At 36.1% G+C, this 18,284-nt stretch overlaps 1 protein-coding gene across 5 annotated transcripts in view; it reads right to left on the bottom strand.

The window, feature by feature from the left end:
* Positions 1–18,284, bottom strand: part of LOC100665422 (DExD/H-box 60 like) — a 152,712-nt gene that overhangs the window by 114,003 nt on the left and 20,425 nt on the right. For all 5 annotated transcript variants that reach the window (XM_064273586.1, XM_064273588.1, XM_064273587.1 and 2 more), the window contains exons 7-12: positions 17,610–17,799; positions 11,638–11,979; positions 9,721–9,837; positions 8,129–8,290; positions 2,907–3,065; positions 66–207 (exon numbers count right to left, since the gene is read on the bottom strand). In XM_064273586.1, coding sequence (XP_064129656.1) covers positions 66–207; positions 2,907–3,065; positions 8,129–8,290; positions 9,721–9,837; positions 11,638–11,979; positions 17,610–17,799 — 1,112 coding nt within the window. The remainder of the gene's footprint in view (positions 1–65; positions 208–2,906; positions 3,066–8,128; positions 8,291–9,720; positions 9,838–11,637; positions 11,980–17,609; positions 17,800–18,284) is intronic.

The following is an 18,284-nucleotide window of genomic DNA, read 5'->3' as shown; positions in this document are numbered from 1 at the left end:
GTTTTTTATAATTTTGGTAGATCTCTGACATAACGATATAATTTTAATGTCTACTAAGGTACTACCTTGAACATTTTCAATTTCATAGAAAAAGGCAATATTCTTTAACAAGTTCTCATCGTTTAGGTCAGAAAGATGATTTAGATTCAGATTCCAAGATCCAAAATTGTTTATATTTCTTAGAATAAAGTATTCACACCATTTTTTCTGAAAATTGAAAATTAAACATTATTAGCAAGGAGTCATATAATCATTTCATAACCTTTATAACTTCCCCATAAGACATGTCAATGGGGATATTTCTGGGTAACCTGATAAAGTTGTTAAAATTACAAAGATTAGAGATGAACTAAAATCAAAACCAACTCCAAGAAAAGAGTTTCCTCCAGTATCCTTATTTTATAACCTTCCACTCATTGTGTATTCTGCATCCCACCACTCTATATTAAATAATAATAACCAACTATGACTCCTATGTCATTAAGTTCAGTACACTTTTTCTCTACTCAACCTCCTTAAACTATCTGCAGAATTTGGCATATAAACCACTACCTCTTTTAAAAAAAACTATATATTTGACCTCCATGATAACACATTCTCCTAGTTTTCTACCATTTATTACAGTAACTTCTTTTGAGTGTCTTCTTCCAATTCTCACACCTCCACCTGACCATTAAATTCTGGAATATCTCAGACGCTGAACCAAGACCTGCTCTCTCTTTACTCTACAGTGCGTAATTGATATAGTGTCCGGTACCATCCATAGGCTAATGAGTCCCTGAATCCTTATTTCCAGCCCGAAGCACACTTACACTGCCTTCTAGATATACACTTTTGGATTCCTCATTGCTGCCTCATACTATTTCCAAAACTCATTATTTTCCACCTCAAAATGTTCTTCCAATGGCAACATCCACACAGTTGGTCAAACAAAAAATATGGAAGTCGCCTTTCCCACTTTTCCTTTTCCTTACGCCTTACATCCAATTACTTAACCTTGTCAGTTCCACAGCCTAAATAACTCCTGCATTTTCCACTTCTACTCATCCCTATTGCCACCAGCTTCACCCATGTCGCCATCATCACTTATATAAATCAACCTTTCGGTGGTTTCCTCATCTTTAGCTTTGTGTGTCCAGAATGCACTCTATGCACTGCAACCAGAAAACTTTTTAAACAACGTCACCCCCAGCTTGAAACCCTTCAGTAATTGCTCATTATCTTTATGGTTTCCTAAATCCAAACAGCCACAGATAGTAATAAACGGTTCCTCTCATATCCATCTCTTCAGTTTTGTCATCGTTTCTCTTCTCTAGTCACACTGAACATTATCTTAGATCCTTGTGACCTTGGGACATTCACACATGCTGTTTCCTCTCTCAAAAATCTTTGCTTCCTCTCTTTCCCTAGCTAATTCCTACTCTTCTTCAGGCCTTGGGTTACTTTACTTCTCTTCACTTCTTCAGAGAAACCATCCTTTCCACACTGAGTAAATCTGGACTAACACCAGTTTCTAAAGTGTCCTCTAGTTCCCCTTGCATACCATTTTCACAGTTGGAATTATTTTATTAGTGATTGTAGTGATATCTGAATTCCTTGAAAAGGAAAGCTCCATGGAAGGAGTAGGGAGGGGAAATGTGTTTGTATGTTTTCTCCACCCTACCCCTGGGTTTGTCACAGTGAATATACCTTCAGTAAACAAGCGTACACTGGCTGCCTGACAGATTGGTTATAAAACATCTTTGCTGACAATTTGACAATATGTATCAAGATTCTCAAAAATTTCCACGCTTTTGGACAGTAATCCTATTTCAGGGAATCTATCAAGTTGCTAACCAATACTGTGAAAAAAATTGAGAAGAGCTTTAAAATAAAATAATATATAATACATAGGAGTGTAATCGTATGAGAAATAATCACAGCAAATCTATACCCTAAAAAAAGCTGGAAGAAATTAAACGGAAGTATTAACAGTTCATAGTATTGATCTGAGTAGTGGGACTATGAGTACATAGTATGTATTTTTCTACAATTTTCAACTTTTCTTTCAAATGTTTTTTATAATAAACAGAAAAAAATGAAGTCATACATTGGTTTTCTCAGTTTCTCTAAGAACAGAATTATACAGCTTAAACTGTACCCTCTGGTGGCATAGTAGTTAAGTGCTATGGCTGCTAACCAAAAGGTTGGCAGTTCAAATCCACCAGGAGCTCCTTGGAAACTCTATGGGGCAGTTCTACTCTGTCCTGTAGGGTTGCTATGAGTTGGAATCGACTCGACAGCAACAGGTTTGGTAGTTTTTGTTTTTGTTTTTAATACCTGTAACTATAATCCTGTTTGAAAACTGAGTTTTCATTATTGTGTTAACAAGGTCATACCCAACTTGGATGCGTTCTAAATCTAGTCACTTCTGAGTTATAAAAAGAGCAGAATGGACACAGACACATACAAAAAGAGGGAGACAGGCAATGGAGGCAGATGCATCTACAGGGATTGCTGGCAGCTGCTTGAAGCTGAAATAGACCAGGAAGGACCTCCCCTGGAACCATGCCATGAATTCAAATTCTTAGCCTCTTGAACTGTGAGAAAACAATTTTCTGTTCTTTAAAGGCACTCGCTGGTAGTATTTGTGTTACCGCAGCACTCAATAACTAAACCAAGAATACAACTTCAACCAAGTAATTTTCTGTGGTTGATTAAACAAAAACATGGTCTTGTCAGAGAATCAAGGAAGGAAAAATACGAAAGTTCTCATGTCTCTGTAGAACAGATATATCATGGTATTCTTTAATACAGCTAATTTATTACAGCTCAGTAGACCCGACATTATTCCAGAATACTTTTAATGGTGATCATGATTTTTATCTCTCATGCTGAAACCATCAACTTATATAAAGTATGTTTACCATTTTTAAGAAAGTATGAATATTCTTAATCCAGTGGGAAGTGATGATTCGAGTCCGAGCTCTCTGAGATAGAGGGAAGCAGAGTAGAAGAGCCACGCTGAGACAATGTAGTCTACACAAATCTTCCACCTCCTGCAGACCTGAGCAATTACTGTCCACCTGGGTGAAATAAAGAAGGCAAGTCAGAGAACAGCAGGCTCTGAAATCGTGTATAAACAGGCAGCCCCACAAAAGTAAGCAGCCGCGTTTGGCTGTGAAGGAGTCACACATGATCAAATTCTTCAGTCTACCTTTTTGAAAAGTCCTCTTCATACACAAACTCAATCGCATCTTTACAGGAGATGGGGGAGGGAAGGGAAACTCTTGGCTTAACAGCAGTTCACATGAGCATTTTTCAGGGTATTCAGATAAGCCTCACTTGAAATGAGTTGAGAAAACAGATAAGGAAAGGTGTTGCACCCACAGAAAAGACAGTCATTGACCCAGGCTCCTCTGCACTAATACTCCAAACCAAACCAAACCCACTGCTGTTGAGTCAATTCTGTCTCATAGTGACCTTATGACCTTAGAAGGAAAGAGTAGAACTGCCCCCATAGGGCTTCCAAGGGGCAGCTGGTGGATTTGAATTCCTGACCTTTTGGTTAGCAGCCAAGCTGTTAACCACCACACCACCAGGGCTCTGATGGAGCCCCACAGAAACGCTCTACCAGTTCAGAGCATTAAAACCAGTAACAACAAAACCATAGCATGTTCACTTATCTGAAAAACATGTCAAAGAGCAATGGGGGGGGAGAAAATGGTTATGTTCAGCTTCTTGTGGTAGATATCTGAGCCAAATATGCGAAGGGCTGGTAACCCACCACGTGCTCAGCCACCACCTGTGTGTCAGTGGAGGCCTGAGTGTTGCTATCATGGTGAACAGGAAGAAAGGCTTGGCAATCTACTTCTAAAAATCAGCCAGTGGAAAGCATAGGGATCACAATGATACAATCTGAAACTGATCATAGGGGACGATGACTCTGAACTGGGAAGTGTTTTGATCCGCTGTGCATGGGGTCACCATGCGTTTTCCTGTCCCTTCCTGCCTTCTCATGTTTGCTTTTGGGCAAGTGTTGCCTGTTTGGTCTCCTATACTTGCTTGAACTGAGAAGCAGGTTTCTCACATGTGTTATTGCTTGTTTTATAGGCCAGTCTAATCTTTGGCTGCAAGACGGACTTCAGGAGTGGCTTCAGTTCTGAGTTAGTAGGTGTCCAGGGGCCATAAACTCAGGGATTGCTCCAGTCTCTGTCAGACCAGTAAGTCTGGTCTTTTTTGTGAATTTGAATTTTGTTCTGCATTTTTCTCCCGCTCTGTCTGGGACCCTCTGTTGTGATCCCTGTCAGAGAGGTCAGTGATAGTGTCTGGGGATCATCTAGTTATTCTGGTCTTAGGCTGTTGGAGGCTGTGGTTCCTGTGGTCCATTAGTCCTTTGGACTAATATATTCCTGTGTCTTTGGTTTTCTTCATTCTCCTTTGCTCCAGATAGGAAAGAACCAGTAAATGTGTCTTAGGTGGCCACTGACAAGCTTTTAAGGCCGCAGACGCTACTCACCAAAGTAGGATGTAGAACATTTTCTTTATGAACTATACTACGCCAATTGACCTAGAAGTCCCACAGGACCATGGACCCCAGCCCTCAGCACCAGCAGCTCAGTTCCTCAAAGTGTTTGGACATATCTAAGAAGTTTCTCTAACTGCCTTGGTCAAGAGATGCTGCCTTTCCTGTATCGTGTGTTATCTTTCCCTTCACCAAAGTTAACACTTCTCTACTACCTAGTTAGTGATTTACGCTCCCAACCCCTTCCCACCCTTGTAACAATCAAAGATTGTTTTTTGTTTTCTGTGTATAAACCTTTATTTGAGTTTTTATAATAGTTGTCTCATACATTTGCCCTTTTGTGATTGACTTATTTGGCTCAGCATAATACCTTCCAGATTCATCCATGTTGTGAGATACTTCACGAATTCATCATTGTTCTTTATTGTTGTGTAGTACTCCATTGTGCGTATGTACATAATTTGTTTATCCATTCATCTGTTGATGAGCATTTAGGTTGTTTCCATCTTTTTGCTATTGAGAATAATGCTGCAATGAACATAGGTGTGCATATGTCTATTTGTGTTACAGCTCTTATTTCTGTAGGATATATTCCTAGGAGAGGGATTGCTGGATCATATGGTATTTCTAGCTTTTTATGGAGGCGCCATATCATTTTCCATAGTGGTTGTACCATTTTACATTCCCACCAGCAATGCATAAGAGTTCCAATCTCCTTGTAGCCACTCAAGCATTTGTTGTTTTCTGTTTTTTTTTTTATTATTATTCGTGTCAGTAGTAACGGGGTGAGATGGTATACCATTGTAGTTTTGACTTGCATTTCTCTAATGGCGAATGCTCACGAGCATTTCCTCATGTGTCTGTTAGCTGCCTGAATGTCTTTTTTGGTGAAATGGCTCTTCATAGTTTTTGCCCATTTTTTAATTGCATTAATTGTCTTTTTATTGTTGAGGTGTTGAAGTATTTTACAGATTTGAGAGATTAGACCTCATTGGATGTGTCATAGTCAAAAATTTTTTTCCAGTCTGTAGGTTCTCTTTTTACTCTTTTGGTAAGTCTTTTGTGTGTAATTTTCAGGAGCTCTCAATTATCTAGTTTATCTTCTGGTGTTTGTGCACTGTTAGTTATAGTTTATATTCTATTTATGCCATATATCAGGGCCCTCAGCATTGTCCTTATTTTTTCTTCCATGATCTTTGTCCTTTTAGGTTTTAGATTTAGGCCTTTGATCCATTTTGAGTTAGTTTTTGTGTATGGTGTAAAGCATGGGTCCTGTTTCTTTTTTAACAGATGGACATCAAGTTTTGCCAGCACCATTTGTTAAAAAGACTGTGTTTTCCTCATTTAGTGGAATTTTGTTCTTTGTCAAAGATCAGCTGATACCAAAAACCTGTTTCTGTAGAGTTGATTCTGACTCACAGCGACCCTGTAAGACAGAGTAGAACTGCCCCACAGAGTTTCCAAGGATTTTGGTCCTTTGTCAAAGATCAGCTGATGATAAAAATAGATGCCCTTTATTAGGCTGAGGAATTTCCCTTGTATTTCCTATTTTATTGAGAGTTTTTACCAAGAATGGGTATTGGACTTCATCAAATGCTTTTTCTGTGTCAATTGAGATAATCCTGTGATTCTTTTCTTTTTTTCTGTTTATGTGATGGATTACATTGATCGCTTTTCTAATGTTGAACTATCTTTGCATACCTGGTATGAATTCCACTTGGTCATGGTGTATCTTTTTTTTTTTTTTTTTTTTATGATGCTGAGTTCTATTAGCTAGAATTTTTTTGAGAGTTTTTGCATCTATATTCAAGAGAGATATTGGTCTATGATATCTTTTTTTGTGGTGTCTTTGCCTGACTTTAGTAGCAGGGCTATGCTGGGTTCATAGTATGAATTTGGGAATATTCCTTCCTTTTTTATGCTCTGAAACAGTTTGAGTAGTACTGGTGTGAGCTCTTCTCTGAATGTTTATGTAAGTTTAGGTAGGTAGTGTGTTTCTAGAAATTCATCAATTTCCTCTAGGTTCTCAGATTTGTTGGAGTACAGTTTTTCATAGTATTCTGCTATGATCCTTGTTATTTCAGTTGGGCTTGTTATAATGTCTCCCATCTCATTTCTTTTTCAGTTATTTGCTTCCTCTCCTGTTTTTCTTTTGTCAGTTTGGCCTTTGGTTTGTTGTCTTTGTTGATCTTTGCAGATGGATCATTGTAATTCATAGCATTTTCACTGTTATATTTTCAGAAGTAGATTGCCAGGCTGTTCTTTCTAGTCTTTCTTAGTCTGGAAGCTCTGCTAAAACCAGTTTCACAACAACAAGCTACCACTAACTGATGGGTGGTGGCTGCACACGACGTGCACTGGCTAAGAATTGAACCAGGTCTCCTGCACGGGGCATGAGAATTCTACCGTTGAACTACCAGTGCCTCTGTCACATATTAGCCAATCAGTAAAAATTAGGTGAATGAATAAATCGATATACACTCTCAGTAAAATTAAAGCTAGAGAGGGTAAATCTAAATAAAGGAAAGAAGAAAGAATTGCCAAAAGCTTACAGCTCGCTGCGGTTCTCCTGTCCTCCACACTGTGCTCTCTGTGGTATGTCCCAAAGGTTAATAGCCGCCCCCCCCTTTTTTTTTTTGCTTGAGTAACTAGAAAGCACTGGGTTTTGTTTTTTTTTTTTTTTTAACTAGAAGGATGGTGCTGTCACTTGCTGAGATGGGGAAAAATGAAAAAGATGAATGTTGGAGGGAGGGATTTGGTTCCAGGTGTGTTAAATGTGAGATGTCTACTACACAGCCAAAAATGTTGAGTAGGCAGTTGGGTATATAAATCTGCAGTTCCTCTAGCAGTTTCAAAGAAAAATCAAAATTGCCTTCCAAGAAATTTATGACCAGTTTTGGTAGGTACTATGTCTATTGCTTCTCTCTCTCCAAAGTGCATAGCATATTACCAAGAATAACTACTCAGTGAATACACACTGATCGATTTTAAAAATTGACAATCCTCTCACATACTAATTCATTGAATCCTGTGCAGTCATATTTCCTTTTTTTCTTAGAATGGGTTATTTAGCTTAGAATACAGCAGTATCCAGACTGCATATAAAATTCTCTGTGTGTGTGTGTGTGTGTGTGTGTGTATGTGTATAGCGGAACCAGGCCAACCATCCTGGTAAAAACCCAGGTTGCCTTTTGCCAGGTAACTTTAGGTATGTCACTGAAGTCTGAGTCTCAGTGTCCCGAATTTGGCAGAAGAGAGCAATAATGCCTATACTAAAAAGTTGTTGGAAAGTACTTAAAGATCCCTAAACATAGTAGGCCCCCCCCTCCAAATTTGCTGCATTTCTTCTTCCTTTCTCTAATGATTTGAAGAACTAGGTTGAACAAGTACTAGGTGAAACACCAGATAAAACTTCCTGTGCATTATTTTCTAAGGAAAATACTAAGTTATATAGCACACTGTTTTCTTATAAATAGATTCTAATATTTCCCTTTTTTGTTAATCAATACATATAAATTAGGCGGGGGGGCTAAACGCCCAGTGAGGAAAATGGTAGTCAGAAGCCAAGAGCATTTCAAAATCGAAAACCCAGGTTCAGCCCAAAAGAAGTTATACCAACCACACCTGATGAACGTCAGTTTCCTGACCAGAGGCCGTATTCTTTTTGTTTTCTAAGAAGCAATGGTACATTCTCAAGGACAATGAACATAAAGTAACACAGAGAACACTCCGGATATCAGACCCTTGTGGCCAGAGTTGCTTAAGCAGAGACAAAGTCTTACATGCCTGTCAGAGAAGAAAATTTTTCAACTGTCAAATTATTCAGAAAATTTTTTTTTTTACTCAGAAATGTTACTGACAGAAGAAACCATAGGAAAAAATATATATAGATTTAACTATATAGAACTCTAAGTATTTATGTTTGAAAATTTATAATCATTTTAATGATAAAAAACTGAAAATTAATAAAATCGATATGCCAGAGATTCACTGTAAACCTGAACACGGAAAGTACTCAAGTAACTCAGCAAGAAATACATGACTTTAGCAAAGCATGAACAGAACAATTCACCAAGAAATACAAATTAATGATAAAAATATTATTACTAACAATCAAAGAAATATATGTTAAAAGGGTAATTCGATGGTGTTTTAAATATCAAAACATCAAATTATTTAAAAAAAAACACATTAAAAATTGTGTGATGAATCATTTCTTTTATATATTCAAGTGAAAATACAGGTAGATACAGAATTCTGCAAAGCTATTTGGCAATATATATCAGTATCATTGAACGTCTCAATGCCTCTTGATCTAATTTTGATTCAAGTTCTGGGAATTCTGCGTATAGAAATAATAATCCAAAATGTGAACAAAAGATGTATAGCTCAAAATGTTCATCACAGGGTTATTTATAGCAGCCAACATTTTGAAGTTATTTAAATGTCTAGCATTAGGGAAATTAAATATTAAACTTAAGAAAAATTCTTAATACCGTAAGATCATGTTTACGTGATAACTCTAATGAAGTGTGTGTTAAACGTATACACAATATGTCCTCAACTATGCAAAAATATGGCATTAAATTCCTGAAAAAAAACTCCAAGTAGTGTAAATGATGAATATTCCTTACTTCTCTATGTATTCAACTTCCTGATGCATCATCTTTTAATATTTACAAATAAGAATAAAGCATAAAAAGACTGCTTTTAGAGACTGCCCATCAGAGGAAGCAGTATTGCAAAGCATTGTTTGAAAACGTATTAAGGAAATTAGATTTAAGGTATAACTAATTTCTCATTTTGGCTGTTTATATGGCAGATGCCTTAAAATATGGTTGCCGGAAATGAACATTATATGGTGTATGTCGGAAACCCTGGTAGCGTAGTGGTTAAGTGCTACGGCTGCTGACCAAGAGATTGGTAGTTCAAATCTGCCAGGCACTCCTTGGAAACCCCATGGGGCAATTCTACACTGTCCTATAGGGTCGCTATGAGTCGGAATCGACTTGACAGCACTGGGTTTGGTTTGGTTTTTTGGTATGGTGTATGCCATCTGATCAATTCAAGCTAAATTAAGAGCGTGATATTCTAAGATTCAGATATTACTTATCTATTCAGGCAGTCTAACCTAGTCTAAAGCCCTAGACTACTCACAAATAGCTTCTGACTTATCAAATTCTTTCAAACTTTTACTTAAATAAACGTTTCAGTACCTCTTCCACCATATCGTCCCAACTTAAATGTCCAAAGTGAGGTGTTAATGCCACCATTTTGTTTTCTTCCAAGCATTGTATCAGGCTTTTATAAGCACTCTGAATCATCTCTTGATTCTGTAAAAGAGAGACAATTATATAAAGCACTTTAAATGAATTACCATTTTTCCCAACTACAAAAAAAAAAAGGAGATATTTGAATTCTATATATGTTACAATGTACCTTAAAGTAAAATCACACTCATGTGTCTTGAGGACAATTTTATTTAAGCTATGATAAACATTAATATTTCCTCTTTGCCTACTTAAATTTTATTGAGGGGTACAATGCATTTTCTTGTTATTAAGAAGTTTTCAAAAGTATAGAAAATCAGAGAAAATAGCATAACCCTCCTTCATGCATCCGTCATCCAACCTCAACAATTTCAACATATAATGCCATTTTAGTGTTCATTCAGAAACTGATTTGAACAGTCCAAAAATCACTTCTTTTAGGAAGGTGATTACAGTCAATGAATTAGAAGATAATTTGATGGAAAATAAAATCGTCTATCGAAAAGCAAAAAAATGCATATATTCTTAAGAGAGACCAAACAGGGTACTAGTACTGCATTCCTAAAAGGCAGAGGCTGGTATTTCTCACACAAAATAGAGATTTACCCAGAGCAGTACCTCCCCCAACGTGAAAGTGAATTCTCCAGCTTCGGCAAAAATACTGGAAAATATTGTTATAGAAATACTATGAAAGCAAAAGGACCACTCTAAAAGCATGACTGTCATCTGTATGCTTCCAATTGTCAGGAGGGGTGTTTCTGAAAAATGAGTTTTCATTGTTTTTTATTGCCATACAGCACATTTAGAAGACGATTTTCAAACTCAAACAATTGTGGTGTCACATTTACAAAAAGATGAGGATTTGCGACAAGTCAGCTAAAATATAAATTGAATTGAAAGATCATTTCTGATGAAATATTGAATAACATCCACCAACAGAATTCATTTTAAAATGTGAAAATTAAAATAAAAACTAGACTTACTCAGAAAATCGTTAACACATTTCAGACTCCCAAAGTTTTACACACCAGTTGCTGTATAAAACGTATACCAAATATACCAATATGCTGAGAAAATTGTGGAATTAAAATTCTAAAATGCCTTGAAAATCCTACAGAAATGGTGACTTAATGTGAAGAAGTAAAAGCATCATACTTATTTCCTTCTTTATTAACCTTTTTCATTTACTCCCCATTAAAGGCCTCTGCGTTAGCATTGTTTCACTAGCCTGTCTTAGATACAAAAAAAAAAAAATGAAACCAGTTGCCATGGAGTTAATTCCAACTCAGAGAGACCCTACAGGATGGAGTAGAACTGTCCCATAGGGTTTCCAAGGAGCACCTGGTGGATTCAAACTGCTGACCTCTTGGTTAGCAGCCAAACTTTTATCCACTACACCACCAGGGTTTTCATCTTAGATACATGGACCTCTAAACTTGGCCCCAATTAAATACATTGTGAGCTTTCCACTATTTTCAAAGGTAAGAGCCCCTAGTGATCAATCCACAGAAGCCAGAGTCACACTCTTTCTATTGAAATGCATTGGCAACCATTCATTAATACGACTCTCAGCAAGTGACTTCACCTCTCCAGCTTTTATTTTACAGATGAAGATCTGTGCACTACCATCTACCTCATAGGATTACTACGAGACTTGAGATAATTCATTGAAAGAACCTAGCACATTATAAGTGTTCAATATATAGCTACTGTAATCATTTTAGTGCTGTTAAATTTATCACTTTTTCTGAGACTAAAAGTTCCAGAAATAGCATGGAAAGAATAGAGTTAAGTCATTTTGAGAATTAAAAAAGAAAAATTTCAGGACAAAAAAAACAAATGAGATTTATTAATGTAAATTACCTCCTTAGAAAACTTTTGGTTTCTCTGCTTGCTCTGCATAACATATGCGTAAAATCTGAGACTATCAGATTCCTGCCCTGATGAAAGCACAACATGGACCCCCATTCCCCAGGAGTGTATAATCAAAAAGTTAAAAAGGTGCGTCTGTAGATCATTCAGGCCTTCGTCTGAAACTATCAAGAAGTATGGGTGACGCTCTTCCAAGAAAAGTCCCCACTCCAGGGATAAGCATCCAGAAATCTCCGTCTGTACATCAAGGTTAGTATTGCGTTGAAGGTGGAGAATTAAAGCCGTTCTCAGTGGAAGAAGTTCAGGAAAAGGAAAATAGGCACATTCAGCATCCTGTGAGGAAAAAACAAATTACATTATTTCAAGTTTTTTCATTTAGGGGTTTGTTAATTTTGTTGGTTAGAGTACAGGGGGATATAGGATCAAACTACATGTAGACCAGTTGTTTTGTTCTGAAATATAGTCAGGGCCTAGGCTTGCAAACTGTAGTCTCTCCTTTCATAAGTCAAAATTTGGATTTAAACAGATTGTCCACTTTTAAGCAGGCGTACACTGGTTAGGGAGCTCTGGTGGCACAGTGGTGAAGTGATATGGCCGCTAACCAAAAGGTTGGCAGTTCGAACCCACCAGCTTTCCCTGAAAATCCTCTGGGGCGGTTCTATTCTGCCCTCTAGGGTCACTATGGGTTGGAATTGACTTGATGCCAATGGGTTTGGTTTTGTTTTTTGTTTCGTTTTGTTTTTGACACTACTTAGAGTTCCCACCACTTTCAATTTCCACCTTCTCATTCCCTCACCCTACACTTTCAAAAGGGGTCAAGGTAGCAAATGGATGGGTATATTTCACCTGAATTAGAAAGATGACATGGATCACAACTGGTAGATAAAAATGTTCCAGGTCACTATGCCTCCTCCTTAAACAAATAAGTCTTTTCTCAGCAGGTTAAAATTTCCATTTTTAATAAAGTAAACTAGATTATAGGAACCCTTGTGGTGGTGCAATGGTTAAAGCACTCAGCTGCTAACCAAAAGGTCAGCAGTTCAAATCCACCAACCACTCTGCAGGAGAAAGATGGGCAGTCTGCTTCCGTGAAGATTTACAGCCTTGGAAGCCCTATGGGGCAGTTCTACTCTGTCCTATAGGGTCACTATGAGTCGGAATTGACAGCAATGGCTTTGGTTTTTTGGGGGGGTTAAACTAGATTATAAATAGTAAACAAGAACCCTGAATCTTCTGTTTGTGTAAATCAGAACAATACTTACCCCTTCAGTAATGTTAAACTAAAATACTGTAAAGATTGAATGGACAGATACCAGAATCCTTAAGAGTAAAATAATGATTGCTTATGTGGAGTAGGATAGAGACAGAGGGTGATCACACCCTTCTGTTTTTGAATTGGGATTTGTTAAAACTGTAATCCATTCAATTTGTATTTTTTAAAAAAAACAGAATATATTATGCTGTCAGAGATACTCAACATAAACTCAACAAAAAGGATGGTGTCTCCCTTGAATTTGCCATTCTACTGCACTGTAAGTAAAATTCATGCTGAGTTTTGAATCCTACAGTGCTTCCTAGAGTTTAAGGATGGGAATCCATAGAGCAAAGAGGCTACTGACAAATTTCCTGTCCTACTTCATGTTTCTGGGTGCCCTTAAGATAAACATCCATCGTCAAAAATGAAAACTAATTTTAGCTATCAATCACTTCGATTTAATGACATTTATATATAACACTACACATAAGGATTTGAATAAGGATTGCAGAATATATATTCTTTTCAAAGACACATAATGCAGTAGTCAAAACAGGCCATAAAATGAGTTACAATACATTCAAAATAACTGAAATTTTATATAAATATTTTCTCTGACCACAATGATATTAAATTAGAAATCAAATATAGGTAGGAAAAAAAGTATTTGCAAACTAAAACAATACATTTCTAAGTAATATATTGGTCAAAGAGGAATTCACAAAGGTGTTAGAAAATATTTCCAGTTAAATAGTAAAAAAAAAAAAAGATACAAATTGATGGGATGCAGCAAAAGTAGTGCTTAGAATGAAATTTTTCATGTTCATACTAGAAGAGAGGAAAGATCTTAACTTAAGGTAACAATATAAGAAGTTAGAAAAGGAAGAAGGGGAAGGATGATAGGAAGGAGAGAGAAAAGGAGGGAGGGAAGAAGGGAGGAAAGGAAGAAAGAAGAGAGAAAACAGAAACAAGAGAAGGGGAGCAAATGAATGAATACAGATGGGGTAAGAATCAATGAAATAGAAAAAAACAATATAGACAATAAATAAATAAAATAAAACAAATAAAGCAAATAAAAATCTAGGTCTGAAAAAAATCAATGACATTGATAAACCTTTAACTAGAGTAATCAAGAATATGAGACAATACATAGATTAATAATCTAAGGAGTAAAAGAGGAAACATCACTACAAATTTCCAAATGTTAAAAAAAATAAGAGAATATTATAAACAATTTTATGCCAAAATATTAAAAAAATATTAGACAACTTAAAATAAAATGGACAAAGTCCACGACATATACAACTAACAAAACCAACACAAGACAAAATAAAAAGTCTAAATAGCCCTAAATCTATTAAAGCAATTGAATTTGTTATCAAAAATATTCACACAAAGAAAACTCCAGACCTAGATGGTTTCACTGGAAAATTTTATCAAATTCATCTACGAGGGAAATAACAACATCAATAAGAAAGTAAAGACGGAGGAACCAGTTCTCAAAACATTTTATTAGGTCAGCATAACCCTGACATCAAAACCAGATGAAGACATTACAAAAAAAATTACAGGTCAATATCCCTCATGAATACAGATACCAAAAAAAAAAAAAGTGTAGCAAAATATTAGGGAATCAAATCCAGCAATACATAAAAAAGAATATATATCATGACCAATTTGGGCATACTCTGGAATTATAGGTTAAATCAGTATTCAAAAATCAATCAACATAAATCACCAAATTAAAATAAAGGAGAAAAGTCATGTGATCATTTCAATAAAACCATTGCCGTGGAGTCGATTCCGACTCATAGCAACAAGGCAGAACTACCCTATCCAGTTTCCAAGGCTATAATCTTTATGGGGGGCCCTGGTGGCACAGTGGTTAAGAGCTCTGCTGCTAACCAAAACATCAGCAGTTTGAATCCACCAGTTGCTCCTTGGAAACCCATGGGCAGTTATACTCTGTCCTATAGGGCTGCTGTGAGTGGGAACTGACTGGACCACAACAGATTTGATCTTTATGGAAGCAGACTGCCACGTCCTTCTCCCACAGAGCAGCTGGTAGGTTTGAACTGCTGACTTTTGGTTAGCAGCCCAGCACTTCACCACTGAACTACCAGGGCTCGGGTAATTTCAACAGATGTAGAAAAAGCATTTTTTAAAAAATTAATGCTCATTAATGATAAAAATTCTCAGAAAACTAGTGATACCAAGGAATTTCCTCAATCTGATGCAAATAGTCATAGCTAATATTAGAGCTAAAGGTGAAATACTGAACACTGTCCCTCTAAGATCAAGAATAAGGTAAAAAAGCCCAGTCACTCCACTTCAACATTTTACTGAAGTTACCAGTCACTATGAAAGGCAAGAAAAAAGAAATAAAATTGAAAAAGTGGAAACAAAACTGTCTTTATTTATTAGACTTGTACAAACTTCTAAGGAATCTACAAAAAAGATACTAAAATTAATATGTGGATTTAGTAAGATTGCAGAATACTAGGTCAATATACAAGAACTATTTGCATTTCAATCTACTAATAGCAGTAAAAAGAAAACTAACTTTTAAAACTTCAATTCACAATAGGATCAAAAACATGAAATATTTAGATACATATTTAACAAAAAATGTGCAAACCCTCCATTGAAAACTACAAAATGTTGCCACAAGAAATTATAGAATATGTAAATAAATATATATACTAGGTCCAGAAATTGAAAGACTCTATATTGATCTACAGATTTGATGTATATTGAATATAATTTCACCAAATTTATTTATAGAAATTGGCAAACTGATTTTAAAATTTATACGGAGATGCAAAGAACCTAAAATAGCAAAGCTGAACAAAAAAGAAAGTTTTTCTAAGACTTATTGTAAAGTTAAAATAATCAGAACATTGTGGTAGTGATATAAAAATTGTTAAATCTTTTGAGGAAATAATCAAAAAAAAAAAAAACCCAGTGCCATCAAGTCAATTCTGACTCTTAAAAAAAAGAGCCCAGAAATGGTCATTTGATTTTTGACAAAGACACCAGCGGAGAAAGAAAAATCTTTTCATCAATTCGTGCTGAAACAATGGAATCTCAATTCCTACCTCACATACCACACACACACAAATTTACCCAAATGCAAAAGTTAAATCTATAAAATTTCTGGAAATAATACAGGAAAATATCTTTATGACTAAGGGATAAGCAATGATTTCTTAAGCAGGATACAGGGAACAATAACCATAAATTAACGGCAAATTAGACTTCATCAAAATAAAAATGGCTGGTCATCCAAAGACAGCATTAAGAAAATAAAGAGGCAAGGCACAGACTTGTAAAACATATTTGCAATATATGCATATGACAAGTGACCAAATCCAGGGTATATTAAGAACTCCTACAAATTAATAAAAAGATAAAGAATCCAATAAACATGGGCAAAAGATTTGAGCTGATACTACATAAGGGAAGATAAATGGATAGACAACAAGCCCTTGAAAAAGTGGTCAACATCATTAATTATTATGAAAATGCTGATGTAAACCACACTAACGTACTACGCACCCACCAGAACGGCTAAACTGACCAAATGCAAACGTTGGCAAGTATGTAGAGCACCAGAACCTACGTCTTCCCAGACTTGCATGTGAATGCTTATAGTAGCTTTATTCATAATAAACGAAACATGGAAAGAACCTACGTGCCCTTCACCTGGAGAATGAATAAACCGTAGCACATGTATACAATTAAAAAAAAAAAAAAACTGAACCCATTGCCATCAAGTCGATTCTGACTCATAGTGACCCCTATAGGACAGAGTAGAATGGCCCGCTACGGTTTCCAAGGAAAGGCTGGTGGATTCGAACTGCCAACCTTTTGGTTAGCAGACAAGCTCTTAACCACTGAGCCACCAGAACTCCATACAATGGAATACTATCCAACAATTACAAGTAACAAAGTACTGATAAACACAACAAAAAGAATGAATCTCAAAATATGCTGAGTGGAAGAGCCTTACACAAAGAGTTCATACTCTACAATTCCATTTATTAGAAGTTCTAGAACAGGCAAAACTAATATGTGGTAGGGAAAAATCTAAACATTGGTTGCTTCTGGATTGGGGAGATAGGATGGACTGAGGAGAAGCATAGACGACATGCTAAAGTGATGGTCATGTTCAATATCTTGATAAGACTGGGAGCTACACAGTCATGCATTTGGCAAAGCTCTTTGCAGTGCATATGTCAAAACCTGTTGAATGGTACACTTAAGATTTGTATGATTCATCTCCTGTAAAATTTTCTTTAAAAAAAAAAACCCGTAAAATAACATTGAACCCTAGTTAAGCTGAAATGTTTAAGAGTAAAATGTAATGTCTGCAAATTACTTTGAAATGCACTGAAAACAATATGGATTGACGAATAGAGGCTGGGTATATTTATAGATACATGAAAAAGCAAGTATAATAAAATGTAATTACAGAATTTAGATGGTGGGGATATGTATATTCCTTGCATGGTCTTTCAACTTTTCTACGTTTGAAAAATTTCATAATAAAACGTTGAAAACTGAGTAGTGAGATTATAAGTGATGTTTTTCTTCTGCTAATCTGCGTTCCCTATATTTTCTACAATGATTTTATTTTAAGAAAGGTAGCTTTTAAAGTAGGTTTTATTTTTAAATGACTAAAATGACATTAGACACCATATATTACCTTGAAGAAAACTACGGCAAACTGTGCTCCGTTACTCATAAGATCCACAAGATAGCATTCAACCAGATAGAAGAAGTGCAGATCCTGCCCCTGCTTGAACGATTTGTCACACAGGCATGTAACAAGCAACGAATCCCCATCAATCACAAAATAATTAGATTCAACAAAATCATTTAATAAACTGGAATACCTAAAATAAAAATCAAACAGTTAAAGATCACATACAGACTGCCGTTTCCACAAAGATGCTGTGGTTGACAGGATTATTATTGTTATTATTATTATCAATAGCTATTTGTTGAGTAGTTACTTCATGTCAGGTGATCTGCTGTGCCTTTTCAAATATAGCCTCCTTTTTTTTAAGCATTACAGCTATCCTTCATAAGAAGGTGGCAGTACAGTTACTATATCATCATAAAGACAATTAGGCACAGAAAGGCAAATCAACTTATCTAACACTAAATGGCAGAGCCAGGATTTGAACTCAGGAATATCTGATTCCAAAGCCTGTTATTCTGGACACAAATATATATACATAACACAATTTCCCCGTTCCATAAATCTAATGGCTTTGGGAAACAATCCGTTCAATGACAGCTACTGACAACTATTGGACGAAGACGGCTATTCCACCACCATCGAGTTGTTCCAAATGACAGTGTTGAGCAATCATTT

The sequence above is a fragment of the Loxodonta africana genome, chromosome 21, assembly GCF_030014295.1.
Source record: "Loxodonta africana isolate mLoxAfr1 chromosome 21, mLoxAfr1.hap2, whole genome shotgun sequence".
Classification (NCBI taxonomy): Eukaryota; Metazoa; Chordata; class Mammalia; order Proboscidea; family Elephantidae; genus Loxodonta; species Loxodonta africana.
The sequence above is the reverse complement of the archived record's forward strand: the minus strand, read 5'-3'. Positions and strand labels throughout refer to the sequence as shown.